Source organism: Python bivittatus, unplaced genomic scaffold (genome assembly GCF_059951505.1).
Source record: "Python bivittatus isolate LINGU-HERP-01145 unplaced genomic scaffold, Pbiv_v1 ctg000020_np1212, whole genome shotgun sequence".
Lineage (NCBI taxonomy): Eukaryota > Metazoa > Chordata > Lepidosauria > Squamata > Pythonidae > Python > Python bivittatus.
In genome coordinates, this window is record NW_028277030.1 from 34187983 (window position 1) to 34205485 (window position 17503).

At 34.0% G+C, this 17503-nt stretch overlaps 1 protein-coding gene across 1 annotated transcript in view; it reads right to left on the reverse strand.

Moving 5' to 3' along the window:
- The window catches only part of CSMD1 (CUB and Sushi multiple domains 1), a 1157732-nt gene that overhangs the window by 217511 nt on the left and 922718 nt on the right, over positions 1–17503 (reverse strand). Inside the window, exons 22-23 of the mRNA XM_088136832.1 lie at positions 17274–17443; positions 7439–7595 (exon numbers count right to left, since the gene is read on the reverse strand). Of these exons, the coding sequence (XP_087992958.1) occupies positions 7439–7595; positions 17274–17443 (327 nt within the window). The remainder of the gene's footprint in view (positions 1–7438; positions 7596–17273; positions 17444–17503) is intronic.

A 17503-nucleotide genomic window follows, 5' to 3' on the forward strand; every position in this document is an offset into this window, starting at 1 on the left:
CATCCCTCAACTATTGCTTGCCTTTTTTAGGCCCTTTGAAAAGTCCAGGTATGGACTCTTCCCCATTAACTATTTCTTGTATTACCAGAGCCCCCACCCTTTTTTGTTTTTTTAATCCTTGACCTCTTAAGAATGCAGCCACAAATTATTTCAGTAATTTTCTTAGTCAAATAAATCCCTAATCTTTCATCACTTTCTAAAGTATTCATTATGACAAAGGTGTTATCAAGCTTGTTTCATTCTAACAAAGCCAACTTATGGCGGGGGGGGGGGGTGACCTAAAAAGGAATTCAAAACATCCAATAACAAATTCTGTGTTTTTTTTAAAAAAAACACTTTTGAATTAAAGCAGCAAGTTAAAATATATCTTTTTTGTCCAACAACATTAAGAGTAACATGGGGAGAAGGGGTGAAGATATTGCCACTTTGTTTAAAAAAGTGACCACAACTTTTTTGTTATAATAAGTACAGTATAGGTACGTTGCAGCATAAGGACTAGATCTGAATTCTGGGCATTGCCTTTTACCTTACTGGTAGCAAAGCTGCATGCACAGGGAGGTGGCAGGTTAAGTTAGTTCACATTGAAAACATGCTTATTTGCCATGACTGGGAAGTGAAACCAATCTTGAAGTCCTTGAAATGGAAGGAACTAAAACATATAAAATGTTCATTACAAAGAAGGAGGAATGAGGGAAAAGAGGGGAAAAGTTTATAAAATTGAAACCAGCAGTATTTCTTCTGCAATGCTTCTATTGTTTCATCTTTTTTTCAGCTCAGCTATTCATTTTAATTTAATCAGAATTCCAAAAATCCAACCTGTGTATTCTAGAATCCTGAGGCTGGAAAATCTAGTTTCACCATTAACTTTGTTTTTGTATTTTGTTATTATTTGTATTTGTAGTATATTTATATATTACAGCTTTGCATATAACTGGAATATGTAACAGACAGGAGAAGATTCAAATGCTATCCTTTTTTTTTTTTTTTTTTGCCAAAAAAGCAGATCACTAACAATGCATATATGCATACTGAAATTCTATCTTAAGAATATGATAGTAACACTTTTGATGACACTTGCATAGACAAACACTGCATAAAGTTACACTGACTGTACTTTGGATCCAAAAATTCTGCATCTCAATGAAACAGAATTAGCTTTTCAAATAAGAAGCAGAGACTTCAAAATTACTAGAATCAATAGCAACATTTATGGAATGAAGAACATTATGAGCTCATAGGAGTATATTTAAAGATTATATTTTTATTTTGAGTTCTGGAAGGAAGATAAAGTCCTCCATACAATAGTTCAGTCATATACCATACTATTTTTATTGTCAAGACAAGAATTAATTTAGTTTATTAATATGGTGTCTGCAATATTCTATGTGTAATGTGAGAAAAATATTTTTCTGACATGTACTGCTACTTATATATGCTTCTTTATCTGAAATAAAAGCAAAAATAACTCACAAGTCTGAATATTTCAGAATCTCTGGTATGCTAAGTTTTGCTTATCAACCGCACATTAGACCCCTCATGGTCTTTTCTTCTAAGAACTTCCATGCTTAACAAAACAGAACCTTTAAAACCTATTCTGTAAGTTTCATTCTACAAGACATATACACTTCTATAAGTGTAAACATTATGGAAAATAAGTAAAAATGCATTGAGAATGTCAAAAAAATGGTACAGTTGCAGAGGTAGGTGGTGTTAAAATGTTAAAAGTATGGATGTAGTTTGTTTATGGAGTGGCTGTTTGATTTGCTTAACATGTATGTGAAGACTGCAACTGCACCTCACCATTGTAGTAATGCTGTTATTTTCCCCCTATACAAAGGCAAAGGCAACTAGTGAATGGAAAACTATAGGAGTATTAGTTTCTTAACTGTGCCTGGAAAGGTGGTGATAAGATAAAAGCTGATGATGAGCAAAATTTCGTGAGACTAAATTTTGGGTCTTTAACAAATCACTGAGAAATCTATGATTGTAAGAAATAATGATAATTGTTTGTTTTTGAAAAAGTATATGATAAAGTAAAAAACATTTGAATTATAGAACATTTTACACAGAGTTGAAGGTTGGTTGCTGAATGCAACAAGAACAGTATATACTGAAAGCAAAGCATCTGTGAGAAAAATTGAATACTTGGTGGATGATTCAACAATGAGTAGGGAGTAAGGCAAGCTTGTGTGATGTTCCCTTGGTTGTGTGATACATTTATGGGTAAATATGTAAGGAATGCTTGAGGTGTGTTGATTGGTAATGAGTAGTTTTGTTATGTAGATGATGTCATAATGTTGACCGAAAACCCAAATGACTTAAAACAAATATTAGAAGTACTGTATGATGCAATAAGGAGTACGGATCTGAAAATAAATGTACCAAAGATGAAAGTAGTTGTGTTTGATAGACAAATTTGACTGAACAATTACAGGTTATATCTAAATAAGGAGGGGGGGAACCCTAGAGAAGTAGGTAGATTAATATGTTTATCTAAGATGGGAAATGGATGGACAATTTTTAAGATATGCAAATATTGGTAAAAATATGACTACAGTGTGGCCAGTTATGTTAAAAGAAGTGAAAATGGCTATATACAAGAATGTGTTTTTCCCAATTTGTTATATAGAAATGAGATTTCGGTAGTGAGGAGAAACATAAAAGGAAGTTGGATGCAGTGGCAAGAGGGTGCTTAAAAAGGCATGTGGTAAAAGAGGAAGAAAAGGTCAACAATAAATTGGTGCTGAATGAATGTGGACTGAATACAAAAGTGAGTAAGCAGTTTTTAAAAAGTACATTGTCTGGTTGTATAGAGATAATGAATCATAAAGCAGATGTAAGAAGGAAGAATAACTGAGCCAAGAGGAAGGGGAAGACTGTGAACGTTATAGTTGTAGCTGGAAGGAGCTGATGATAATAACAGAAGTGTGAAAAGAAAGAAGAAAGGCAATGCATGTGGTGTGGGTCAACATGGTAGAAGCAAGGATGGTTTGAAAGTATAGAAAGGTATGGGAAAGCACTGTGAATGGTGTTGGTATAAACTAGTTTTAGCTATGCTTCATTTTCTTATCTCATGCCTTTAACTTCTTTGACTTACTATTTTTTAAACTCCTTTTTCTGAATTTGGTATAATATGACTTACCTCAGAAACAAATAGCATGAGTATGTATGTATGCAAAATGTATTCTCTCAGGAAGAATATTGTCCAATTTGTTTAAATTAGCCCCTAGATAGACTGATGCATGTTGGCTCAATCTGTCCATCACTTGACAAATTTCCTGTTCTCACCTCATCTAATCCTAATCCTGAATCAATGCAAACAAATTCTTAAATTCAATCCCCACTGAATTCAATGGAACAACAAACACCCAGTTAAGCCTTGAGATGTGAATACCCATAGTCCAGATAATCATCCTCCTGGAAGAGAAGGATAAATTACTGGCTGAAAATCCAATTCTTTCTAGCTAGCCTGACCCCTTTAGTTTTAATGGATAATTTTCCTTCTCCCTGGAAGCAGGCTGTGGAACAGAAGTTGGCATTATATGGGATTTCTACACCATTCCTAATTTCTTTAGAGTATGACCAAGACAAACAACTGCTCACTCCAGAAATAAAGAATATGGAGTTCCAGGCCGAATTTAATAGGTTGCCCCAACATGGTAGAAATTGGATAAACAAGGGCACTTGGGAACCAGCAAAATACTTACAAAATGTAACTTTCCCAAGTCTGAGGACAGCATTTTTCAAAGCCAGGTATAATATCTTAACATCCACATTGCTGCAAGGCAGATACTCCAAAATTCCATTAACTGAGCACACCGGCCTATGTGGTGACAAGATCTAATCCATTCCTCACATATTATTACACTGTAAATTCTAGAAAAATATTAGGTCTTCTTACATTCTGCCCCTAATATGTAAATTCCCAATTACTATATGAATTATATTCTAGAAGATTCAAAACCCTTCATTACTTGTTTAGTAGCTGAATTCTATTTTGCTACAATGAAGATAAGACATAACTGGTCACAGGAATAACCACTTTTGTTTTATTAATCACTTCAAGTGTATGTGTTGGCTATCTTGTCTTAGGTGACATGTATTTTTACTTGATAGATTGTAATATTTTAGACTCATATTTGCACTCAATTAACATATCATTACAGTAGCTTATGTTAGATTTTTATTATGGAGATTCCTTGTTTTGTTGGTCTTTTATCTCACCCATTTGACTTTAGTATTATATACTTTTAAATTTTGGTGGTCATTGACCAAATAAACATTACTGATTAAGATTTTAATCCTGAAATTCTATTTTTTAAAATTTTTTATGTTTTCTTCAGAGGTCTGAAGTTTCTGAGGCTCCATCTTCTGCTTTACAATCCTGTATTTTTATCTATGAGGCTGTGATCATTAATTCACAACAAAAGCCTATAGGAATGGAAGTAGCCATGGTAACTGAAGCTATTTGTACTCTTATATGAAATACTAACTTAAACTTTCCTTTTTCCCTATCACTGCAATATTTTCTATTCTGCCTCTTATATGATATGATCCTAATAATGAAACCTAATAGGCCTCCAGATATTATTCTAACACGACCCTATCACCCTCTTTGTTCTTATTTGACAAACCTCCCACTATCAATGCACAATTGTTGGTACACAGTTATGGGCAGTGGTCTAATTAGTTCTTCCATTCTATTAAAAAATGGTAAGATAAAATCTGTACCCTTCAAGTTTATACTTTATTTGCATAGTATACAATGTCTTGGCCCAAGATCCTTTTATTTCCAAGTCAGTCAGGCTTATATATACACGTACAGTATATATTTACAAAGACGTGTGATCAAGGATATATGACCATGCAAAAAAGCAATCCCCAAAACTATAGGGACCAAAAAAAAAAAAAACACCCAAAAGAAAAGGCAGACCAAACACCCTCCAGCCATATCAGAATACAAAGGTCCTCTGGCAGCACTGAAAATCTAACAGAACGTGAGTGAAGTGGATCTCCAGGGCAAAAGGTATCATACCCCCAATGCATTTTTCTAGAATATGTTGGATTTTCTAGATACTCTGACAAGTATCCTTCCCTTCCACATTGAAGCAAAGCCTATATATTATAGTGTTTCATAAAAATAAGATATACTGTCCTGTTTCAGTTGTAAAGTATAACACAACATTTCAGAACACTCTGTTCATCTCTAGCCACCCTGCTAATCCTGCAATAGAGGGGAGGTAATAAAAAAATAATATAGTGAGGCATTTAATTTCAAGCAGAAGTTGAAATAATAGATTTAAACTATCATGATAGATGACAAATATTTAAAAGGTAGTCTGTAGGGAAAATATAAAACAAAAAGATAAGGAGCAAAGTTTCAGACCTGAAGATCTTGAATAATAAATGACAAGAGGAATGCACTGAACAATTGAATAATTAAATCACATTCTATTGTTTTATTTTCTGTTTTTCTACTGTATGGCCAAATAGTTTATCCATTTGAAGTATAAATGTTTATATATCATTGTTTCAGATTAACTTATTTCTCAAATTCCTTGTGCCTCATTTCTTATTTACTGCAACCTGGTATATTAGGTTATTCTTATTTCACTTTCAATGCCATTTTTAAAGGTAATGGGCCAGACAACAGAGAATATTGGCACCTAATGCTGCATGACAAAGCTTTCCAATTGGTTTGAGAAGTTTAAAGTTAGGCCCAACTGTAGGGATGCCTGAGGATATATCGTTTACTCTCCACAGTGACTACAGGTATCATGGCAAAGAAAGTTTTAACTAGGGAAAAATAGTCAGGAAATTATTAAAAGATACTGTACACACACACACACCAAGAACCCTGCAGCTGCAGAAGTAACATTGACTTTACTTCAAATCTGGAAATAATAGTTAAGAAATAGTGCATTTTCATTTTTTAGTCCCAATAAGTTTCTTTTTTAACTTTTGCACAGAAACCTTTTAAGTGTGTGTGTGTTTGTTAATGATAGTGGATGTAGTGGAGTATGCACAATAATTTTGTATATCTTTTTCTCTCCATTTTTTAAAGATGAAAAAATAAACAATTTAAAGTAGAACGAGGCAAACTCCCATAAATATGGTGACACCATATTTTTCATGTTTCCATTGTTAAGCAATCTGTATGACTAACAAACCCAAGATTTCTGGGTTTTAGAACTTTAAGAAAAAGAGAGAAACTAAAAACAAACCAAAAAACAGAATTGTTTTGGGAACACACTATTTTCTCAAAAAAAGTATATACTCCAAATTATGTCTCACATAACGGGCGGGGGGACCCTAAACTTATTAGAACAAATAACTGCTTTGGAGGAAGAGATAATTTTTTTTGTGTGTGTGAGAAAAAGTGAAAAGCATAGTGAAAAGAGTTAATGCCAATATCCTGCAATCTTGATTACATGTCTGAACTATCTGCAACTGCTATTTAAAAAAAAACTAAAGAACACATTGCATATATCTAGCCTTGCCTTAAAATTAGAGAGACCTAGATTCAAAACAGCAGAATTGAGGGATAATCTTAACACATTTACTCAAAGAGCAACTTCTGGCTAACAGCCAGTTTAGGATAACAGTTGCAGTTGTTAATAATTATGGTGATGATCTAGTGTATGTGTGTGTGTGTATGTGTGTGCACACGTGAGTGCAGGCATGTGTCTGCATTCTCATTGTGCCACATGATACTTTATTATTTGTTAGGATAAAAAGCTGAGGAGGAAAAGGAGGAGACATTCCATTTAGACTCAAAGCTTTCTAGGAAAGCTAATCCATTTATTAATTTCCAGTTACCTCATCTACACTATGTTGAACTGTTTGGAGGAAGAGAGAATAAAACATTGTTTTGGAAATGAAAATGATAAATGCCTCTTTAAAAAATAAAAGTAACAAGTTTGGCACTTTGAAGAAAATTTCTCATAGCTTTTCACCTGATGATAGAAGAAACCCTAACATCAGTTTTGATACTGATGCTTTCTTGCATTTGATTGTTGAAGCTAGAGACCAATGACTCCCACTAACAGCATTGCCGAAGTACAAATATTTATTTTAGCTAAACAGTATAACATTACCGAAATATTCAGTTGTATAAAGCCCACCCATACATTACAAATCTACAGATATCTACTATATTTAAAAAAGGGTTTACATTTATTTACATCAACTCATTATTCTGTGAACGTTAACTACATTAACGTTCACAAAATAATGTACTGAAATTGGAAAGTGCTTTTAAATATTATCTTTAAGATTCTCTCTTTTCCAGTACTGAAAGGAATTAAGAAGCAGTCTCATAAACACAGTAGGTATTAACAATAATCCTTAGGATTTTGTGTTAAGTATTGTTCATAGCTCAGTTGCTTTTTTGTATCTCTATTTTTCCCCCTTCCCCTCTCAAATTATTGCTACTTACTTGTATATGTGAGGTGAAAACCTTGGTCTGTATCTGATCCATTACTATTAAATTCTATCCATAAATGGTTAGATGTGCTGTTGAGAATGAGTTCTATCAATTCAATTTTTGTAAAAGTTCCCAACAGACGTGATGAACTGTCTTTTCCATCATATACCTATAAAATAAAATTTAACACATTAAAAAAAAAAACGTATTTCAAAGCTACTACAATCTAACAGAGATGTTCATGTACAATTAACTACAAATCATCAAAACTTCCAAATAAAACATAGGAAAGAGAGCAATCCTCTTCACTGCCTCGCATATACTGGCTATGCAGCTCATTTACATGATAACACACTACTTCCCATCCAGCTATTTTTTTTTTAAAAAAAAACAAGTTTGTATTTATGGCTCAGTTCCTTGACATTTATCACTTCCATCTCCTTCTGTCTTCCGAATCCACTCTGGAGTTTTGAAAATGCTTCAAAAGTTTGAAAATACTTATGGCATTTCTGTCAAGATGCTTCTTCTAAACACACTGAAGAGGGGCAAAAATAATGTACACCAGTCTGATCAATCCTCAATGAATTAAAAAGCAGGATTGAAGCAGCAATCCTAGCAAAGAACACCAAGTTTATCTTCAGTTATAATACTGGACTGCGAAACTTGAATTCATTTTTAATATTGTTGATTTCTGACATGCTTTTATAATGGCTAAAGTCACACAGAGTGTATGAAGACTTGAACTTTTGAACAGTTCTTAGGGGAAAAAAAAAAACATTCAAAAACTAAGAACCACATTGACCTGTATGTTTCAGTGATGTGCACATTTCCAAGAGCATTACTTCAAATGGCCAATTTCTCTTTGCCAACTAAACATTTTGAAACACTTCTTCATTTCAGTTGCAAGAACATAAACCTTGCACTGAGCCTCAGTGAAATCTCTGGAGCGTTTATCAGATTTCTGTATTAGGCATTTGTTTTTTTATAGTTTCATATATTTAATGCAACCTATAGGCCTTTTAGCTTGTTAACTTATGATCACTATCAATAGCCCTGATAGTAAACCAAAGAACAGAATAGTTATCTGATGTTCTTTTCATGGTATTTAACAAGTTGTGATTATTGCAACAAAAAAGTTGATATTAGACAATCAATGCAATTTCCAAGTGAAGGTTCTAATTGCAGAGATCTGTATCCTAAGGCCCCAGGGCTGCATAGGGCCCCTTAAATCCAGGAGGCAGCCTGAAGATTTCTGCTAAAGTTTATATTATATTCTAATCTTTTAATATGATAGAAAGGAAAAAAAATATATATATTAAATACATAACTGCAGAATAATGATATTAGTTACATTAATTGGGGATACCCACCAACATTTTTTTGGAATGCAACTTCTAGCATGCCATTGAAAGGCTGAATGTAGCCTTAAAAAGTTGTGCACCCTTCTTTAAAGATAAGGGGAAAATAATTTGATGTTTACTAAAGTACATTTAATATATAACATTTAACAATCAATATACATGCATAATGTATAGAAGTTAAAATTATTGAAATACTATCAATAGTAATCTTATGTAATAATAGAAAATTACTTTACTGAATAATATAACTAAATCTATCTACAGTTCTGTTTTGCTCTATATCTGACAAGAGATACACTGAAGATACATTGATGGGAAGATACTGCAGCTGAGTAGAAGAGATGTTTGTATAGTTTTGACATCTTTATTGTCAGAGCCAAATCTTAAATTCAATTTTGTCTCTTCCTTTGGATGGAAGAGTCTAGGTTCTGAATCCTATTATTGCCAAGTTCCACACACACAACCACAGAGAGAAAGAGGGAGAGAGAATAATACATATATTAATGAACTACTTTTGAAGTCATTCTCATTAAAAAGTAGCACATAAACAGAAACAATGTTAATGTATTTTTATACAGCTGAATATCAAAAAAACTATCATGTACTATTAAAATAATACTAGGAATGGATGAAATATACCATGATGCTTCTTCTCAGAATTTATCCATATTATGTTCAAGAAGTTTCTTTCCAGCTAAGTATAAGACATTTACCTGAGGTAGGTCCCACTTTTAGATATCTGAGTTTTTAGATATCTAGATATAGGCCTACTTTTAGATATCTGTGGATTGTTTTATTGTGCAGTCTGTTTCATTTTCATATTTATATTCATACATCATTTCTGTGCCATTTCCTCATTATTCTGAACAAAAATTGTTTAAAATTTGCATTTAATAATCTTTTAAAAATGGTTCTTCTTAAAAAACAAACACTTTTTTTTTTCTTAAAAGGTGCATTTTAAAACTTTGATGTTTTTAAAAAAAGAAAAGTGCACTGAAACATTCAGGCCATGTGAAAGTCAACGTGTATTTTATTTATGCTTCTAACTTCATAAACAGAATGAACACAACCATGGTGTAACATAAATATTATTGGGGTGTTTTTATTGCTTTAGACTTATCTTGCATGTGTTGTTATGTAAATAATAAAACAATAAAAACAATAAAAATAAATCTAAAACAATAAAAACACCCCAAAATGTAACAGTCCACAAAAAGAAGAAATACCAACCCCATAACATTAAAATATGATTAAATTATAATCAACCCAACTTCACACACAATAGTTTAAAAGAAAATCAGACAATTAGACATCAGCCAATACCAGCAAGAAGACATCAACCACCAAAGGCTATCTAGAACAATTTAACTGTTAATATGTTCTGGAATGCCGCTACACTGTAGCAAGCCTGATATTTAAAGAGAGTTTGTTCCACAGTTTTGGATCCATTATAGAAAACACTGGTTTCTGGTTTTGCCCCCCTTCTCTACATCCTCTCATATCACAATTATGTGGGATCCTGAAGAGCTTTTCCTGCAGTGAATGAACTGGACAGGTCAGTTCTAAACAGAGAATGTGGACCTGGAGGTACCTTGGTGCCAAGCCATAAAGGGCATTACACCCACTTCTCATTTAGTGACCAAGTTCCATTCCAACAACCATGTCATTAAGCAAAATGGTCGCTAAGTGTGTGTGTGTGTGTGTGTGGGTGAGAGAGAGAGAGAGAGAGAGAGAGAGAGAGAGAGATGCTGCAAAGATAGCTGGTTGCTGCTGTCTCATTCAGATAAAGTTCTCTCATGCAGCTACACCAACATTACTTTCACTTAATGCACAAAATTTGACTGTAAATGCATGTATTATTTGGAAAATGATTTTTTTATTACCATTTATTGCCATCATATTTGCAAATGGCCACTAACCAAGGTAGTTGCTAAACAAGGAGAGGGTGTATAGATCAAAACAGATACTTCAATTTGCACTTAGCAACTACTGGTGGCCAGCACAGTGTGATATGCTTCTGTTGGCTAACACCTCCTGCATCCAGGTTGCCATATTTTGTACCAGTTACAGCTTCCAGGTGGCTATCAAAGGCAGCCCCATTTAGAGCTCAGTGCAGTAGTCTAGCTGTGTGATGACAAGAGTAGGAATTACAGTCATGTCCTCACATGTAAGGGCTGCAACTGCCACACCAGTTTAAAGCACCCCTGGACATAGCCCTCTCCCCAGCCATGAGTGCACATACAGGTTCCAGTCTGGAGTTAGTCCAGGAGGTGGAAATTTATTTATTAAATCTATTACTCTGCTCTCACCCCCACCCCATGAGTCTAGGCATCTTAAAAAAATATTAGAATAATAGAGTAACAATTTAAAACATCATACAAGTGGCCATTTGGGCATGGGGAAACACTCAAAAATTAATAATGACCACTCAAATTCAGAAGTGGGCTGATATGACATCCTGGCCTGGTATCTGGGGAAATAGCTAGGTTTTCAGGGCTTTTTAAACAATGGCAGGGGTGTGATTATACAGATCTCCGGGGGAATGATATTGAAGATGGTAGGTGCCATGAAACAGAAGGTATACCAGTCCTTATCAAAAATAAAAACATTACTTAAATATCCTTGAGTGTCAAATACTACCAATATTTAAAGCCTGGTTGGGAACTTGAATTCACATGGATCAAGAGAAGAAGAAATAATTGAAAATTCTATGAAGTCTCTTATTTTAATCCAATAATTCTTTACAAATGACTCTTTTCTTAGCACTGAGAAAATTAGCATGATTTTGTGTAATTTTTTTCCAGTTTTATAAAATAACTCTGAAGTTAAGTTCATTCTCATAAAAATAACTATAATCTCCAAAGAGAATTAAGTAGAAAAAAAATCTAGATTGTTCAATATCTATGATTCTAACGCAAGGAAGATAAAAGGGTCCTGTAGCAAATATAAAATACCATATTTTTAATGTAAGTTGAATATTTTTAAGTGATATTGTAAAAGATTTAAATCAGGTTTTTAAACGTTTTGTAAATTAAGTTGTTAAAAGATGAACCCAGCTCAAAGATATCATATCAGTCATATTTCTACAATCCAGACAATTCAAGAAATAAACTTCTGATCCTGAGATGTACCTTTATTGACTATAACCTAATCATTGCAATGGACCATTAAGTTCCTGCTTGGGAATCTTTTAATGGAGTTCCCACATTTGAGCATAAGACAGGCAAAGGCACAAAATACAAGTGGTAGGACAAAGAAATGAATGGCTAATTGTCCACATTAGGCATTATTATAAGAAGCATTCCTACTTTTAAGATACTGAATATGCCAGACAGAAATATTTTGATGCTCTTATGCTTCCCCCCTCCCCCCTTAAGGACTATTTTTCTTCTTAGTCCTAGCTAAGGATTAATTTGGACTTCCCAAATTACCACTGGAATTCTCATATTTGAACAAAGATATAATTATTGTTGTCCTCAAGTAGGGTTATTTAATTCAGTTAAACAAAATAGACAGTGATTCATTTTACCATTTGACTTTTACAAGTCCATGAATTCAGGAACAGTACCCAAGATGTAGGTGCACCTAACTGAATTAACTGCTTGTGTTTAACTGGATTTGGCCCTCTTCAGAATACATGATTCTAATGGCTGTCCACCTATCCCACTTTCAATGTCATCATCAGTGTTTACCATTTCAGATTTTCTGAAAACAGTATTGCAGCTGCATGTAATGATATCACAAAGATCTAGTATACCTCCCATAGATGAAAAACAGCAAGTCAATCATAGAAATATAGAAAACTTTGTAATAAAAACACAATAAGGAAATTATGAAAAAAAGATGTTTGCTTATGCAACAAATTATTTTTGAGTTGAGAATGCACATTTCATGGATATGATTTAATCACTTTGATGAAGATCTAGTCACTTGCAGAGAATTTGTTGAATAAAGCATATAAGGAAGAAACTAAGAAATGTAAAAATAATCTAGGGAACAATTTGTTAACCTGAATAATCCCAATTTATGTATCATTGTACCAACAGAAGAAAGGAAAATCCTCTGTACTAAAATTATTTATTTATTTATTTACTTATTTATTTATAAGATTTATATGGCTGCCCATCTTAAGCAACACTGGGTGGCTCACAACAACAATAAAACCAGTAAATAAAACAATCATAAAACAGTAAAAATAGTAAAACAATAAAACAAAAACCCTGTGCCTTACTTCCAGAAATCTACACACTGCTAATATTTATATGGAGGAATAGTAAAAGCTACAACAAACTGTCCAAAGAATTTAAACTGCAAGTATAAAGCTTTGCATGGATAATACTGCAAAGTATCCAAACTAAACAATTTTTTTTTAAAAAGTAAAGAAGCACCAGCATATGACTGCAATCTTATTAAATACATCTTCTAACAAAAGATTAGTATACCAGAAACTAAGAACAATTTAACAGACATTGCAAAATACTTCCATGTAACCACTTTGCAGCAACTGAAATTGAAGAAAACAGCAAATTCACTCTTCCACAGGATGTCTGATGAATCACCAGAAAGGGTTGTTTGGAGCACTATATGAGGAACCTGCCTATTCTAAGTGCAATTTTTGAACAAAATCACAAAGAAACAGAATAGAATTGTCTGCTCACAATTTTCAGTATGGGTTGAGAGAAAGACCAATGACTATCTAAAAATACATTTCTAAGGCCCTGAACAAAGTTGTATTTTTAAGTTTGGAAGGAATTAAGCATAACCTTGAAAAGAGAAAGGCAATCATCCTTTCATAATACTAATTATAACAAATCTAAGTGCAAAGCTGAACCATTCAAGAAATATGCTTGCCGATTATATTTTAAAGGAAGTCACTAAAGAGCTAGTGGAAATTACTAAACATTTGGATCCGGAGATCACTGACATAATAATTCAAATTTTAACAGCAGTAGCTTCTTTTGCTGCTACAGAAAGGGATTTATTTTCTTTGGAGCAATTAATTCAAAATTAAGAAACAATTTGACAACTGAAAAAAGCAAGGAACTTTGTTTTTTCTCTTCTAATCTCTGTTCAGTAGAAATACACTGAATTCACCACTCACTCAATACTTTAAGTTTCTTATGCTGATCTGGCTAAAAGAACCATTTTTTAAAAAACTTGTTTATAAATAAAATAATTCAAACATTTATGTCTGTGGAGTTTTCGTTGTTGATGATGTTGTTAAAATAATTTGTTGAAGAAAGTTATCCATAACAAGATTTTTTTATGCAATTTAGCAAAGCCTGTGTGGTTATGCACCTTGACCACACCAGTTTAGTCATTTAAAATGTGATGACATGCATCATTTTCAGAACACTGAGTTATCATCAGAAATGGCAATTGTCATCAGTTGTCTTCAAGTATTCATTCCTTTCTAGGTCAGTGTGAGTGGATTGCTGTAGAGGAAAAAATGCCCACACTTGTTTCCTCTCACTTCCTTTCCCCTGACAGGATCTTACCCAAGAGAAAAGAAAGCTGTTCCCTTTACTATGAACAGAGCTACCTCAGCAGAGGACTTTTTGGGGTGCTTGCTGAATTTGTCCTACTCAAGGACTGTGTTTGGATTTCAAATTGTCAGTAGAAGAAAAATTGGAACAAAAGAGAAAAGGGGAAAAAAGATTTGAATAACCGAAGGAGGGAGGGAGACAGTTTCAATACCACAATGGTCTTATGCTGGTCCATGAAGGTACTAAAGTTTTGATTTGTCCACAATGGTCAAGTCCAACTGAGTCAGAGAGACTAGCTCAATAGCAAAGAAAGAGGTAGTTGATAGTGGAACAAGACAGACAGGGTTCAGATAGAACTGGAGTTCTGTTAGAATGCTATATGAAGATTGTAGGCTACATAAAAACAAAGTAAGAATATTAGAGAGCTATAGAAAATAAAATTTAAAAAAAGGAGTCAGATAGAATGTATAAAGCTATAGGAATAGTAGTAAAATAGAATTCAGAATATAGATGAATCAGTAAAACAGAATAAAGTGTAGAAGATCAAGATAGCCTATAGAAATAGTAGGCACAGGATATAGCCACTAATTATAAATTAGAAAGTGGCTTTCTTCTGTAATGAAAAACAACATATTTTTATAACAAAATAGTTTCCAGCTGGAACTGATATATGTGCATCTTGCTTGGAGTATGATCATCCCTAAAACTGTGACAGCCAGATTCTTAACTTTTAATTTTCCTTTTTAAGTGTTTTAATTCAGGACAATAGAAGCTCTGCCTTACCATTATCTAATATAAGAAGCATAAAATACTTATATGGTGTCTCTAAGGGAACTATTTTTTCATCAAAATGTGATGAAATCTGCAAGAAAGGTAGACCATTAGAAGATAAAGTCCATCAGATTCATAGAAATCAGTGCAAGTATTTTTGAATTATACTTTTCTATAATTTATATAACTGATAAATATATAAGTTATTAAAATGACCTCCTTTACCTGTTTCTTTCTTCGCTTTCCAACATAATGGAAATAGAGCTTAAATGAGGGAACGAAGGCTAGTCTTCAAGATATCAGTGCAAGCATTTTCAAGCTACAGGTAGTTTTTGGGTTACAATGGCAATTGGGACCAAAATTTCTGTCACTAAGTGATATGGTCATAAAATGCGACATCATATGACTGCATCTCTTAGCAATGGCAATCCTGGTAGCCCTGGTTGCTGCTGTAACCCAGAGACCGCACAAGTTAAGAAAGGATCTTATGTGATTAAGTCCTAGGCAAACAGGTGGGTGGGTGAGTGTTGCAGGCGGGCACTACTGGGCTAGTGGGGGTCTGGAGTGGGCGCTAATGAGCATTGGCAGGCCGGCAGGGGCCACTACAGTGCACAGGAGCATAGTGGGGCTCCTCAGGAGAAGAAGCAGCAGGAGTGACTTGTGATCTTCCCTGCTGGCTTCCCCATTGACTTTGCTTGTGGGAAGCTGGCAGGGAAGGTCAGCAATAATGTTACCAAGCCTCCCTGCGACATCATAAAATCATAAGCTGGGTACCAGAGCGCCTGGATCATGATCACATGACTACGGGTACACTGCGACAGCTGCAATTTTGCAGACCGGCTCGTTCAGTGCCACTGTAACTTTGAATGGTCATGGAATGAGTGGTCATAACCCAAGGACTAGCTGTACATGGCATTTTCACCATAGTAATATTTCTGCAATATTCCAGTAATCTTTTGACTGAGCTTCCCCAGTTCTACCATACCTCAGTTTCTCCAGTAACACTGCCTAATATATTAAAACACACATATGTACATTTCTCAATAGCACCAAAATGGGGCAAGGGGAAGATACTGCTTAAAAGGACAAAGGATAAGAAGAGAAATATTATTTATACAGTTATAAAAAATAGAAGTTGACTATAATTAATAATTTGTAGGTGGGACAATTAAGTTAGAGAGGAGACTAAAGAACTGAAGGAGGATCAAATGAGAATGAAAATGAGAAAAATAACCTTGGACAACAATGAGCACAGTGACAACAAACATATATCTCTTTTTCTCACATATGAAAAGCACCCTCACAGAGATGCAGATCTGCAGCCATTCCTGAAAACCTATTCCTCTCCAGGTTTCACTAAATTTAGGCTTCCTGTCTTGACCCTAAATTTATCCTGTCCCAGCCAACAACATGGGTTTTTAATCTACAGCAGAGGAGAAAAATACTGTATGACAGATTAAGGAAAGTCATTAAGCTGCTGTTTCTCAAATGTAGCAAGGAAGTCAGTACAGAATAAGATATTACCCAGCTGTTTTGGGGCTACTAAGTCTCATGAGTCTTGCTGTCACAACAAAATGTAAATACCTTGAAGAAAGCAAATACCTTGAAGAAAGATGGGAATACATTTAACTATTAACATTTGCTTATTCTATATTGGAATTTGAACAATGTATATGTTGCACTCTTCAGTATGACTTTAAGGTGCCTGCCCAGTCTTTGCTGTTTGAGGCAAGCTATAAATATTGCAAATGAATGAATGAAGCAAACATCAAGTGTCAGGAGGAGAAGGACAGAGAAGCTAGGTTGTACAGTCATTTAAATTGCCATTTACGTTAGCTTTTTCAACTTGGCACTCTCCAGATATATTGGGACTCTATATCTGAATAGCATCAAATGCTCAAACTTTGGAGAAAGTTTGTCATATATGCTGTAAGATCCAAATATGGACACACCAAGGGTCATAGCAAGACAAAGTCATATATGAAACAAGTTGAAGTTAATTTGTATTTACAATACCAGATGTCCTAGTACTTCCCTTCTTTAAGCCAAAGAATACTCAACTAACATTCCACTGATCACCAGTTCAAGACTGACCTGAATCTCAGATCTGACATTACATGCAGAAGAAAAGAATGCAAAGAAACTTGTCCTCAAGTACTACAGCTCAGAAAATATACTGAAACAGGACTGAGTGGTTTTTGTTATTGGTATGTGTGTATTGACATTTACCTTAACAGTATCACCTTCATGCAGCTTAAAGGTTCTGGATCTTAAGTGGATGCCTTTCCCAGGTTCAGTTTCAATTTTATAGATGCATTCATGGTTGTTGTCATAGTTAGATGGAAAATTTGGTGACAGCAATGTTCCTTCATTCCCAGATACACTTGCTCCACATTCAGCTAAATAAAACAGACATATTTATAAATAAAAAAGATTAATTATCTGCTTCAAAAGTTTTT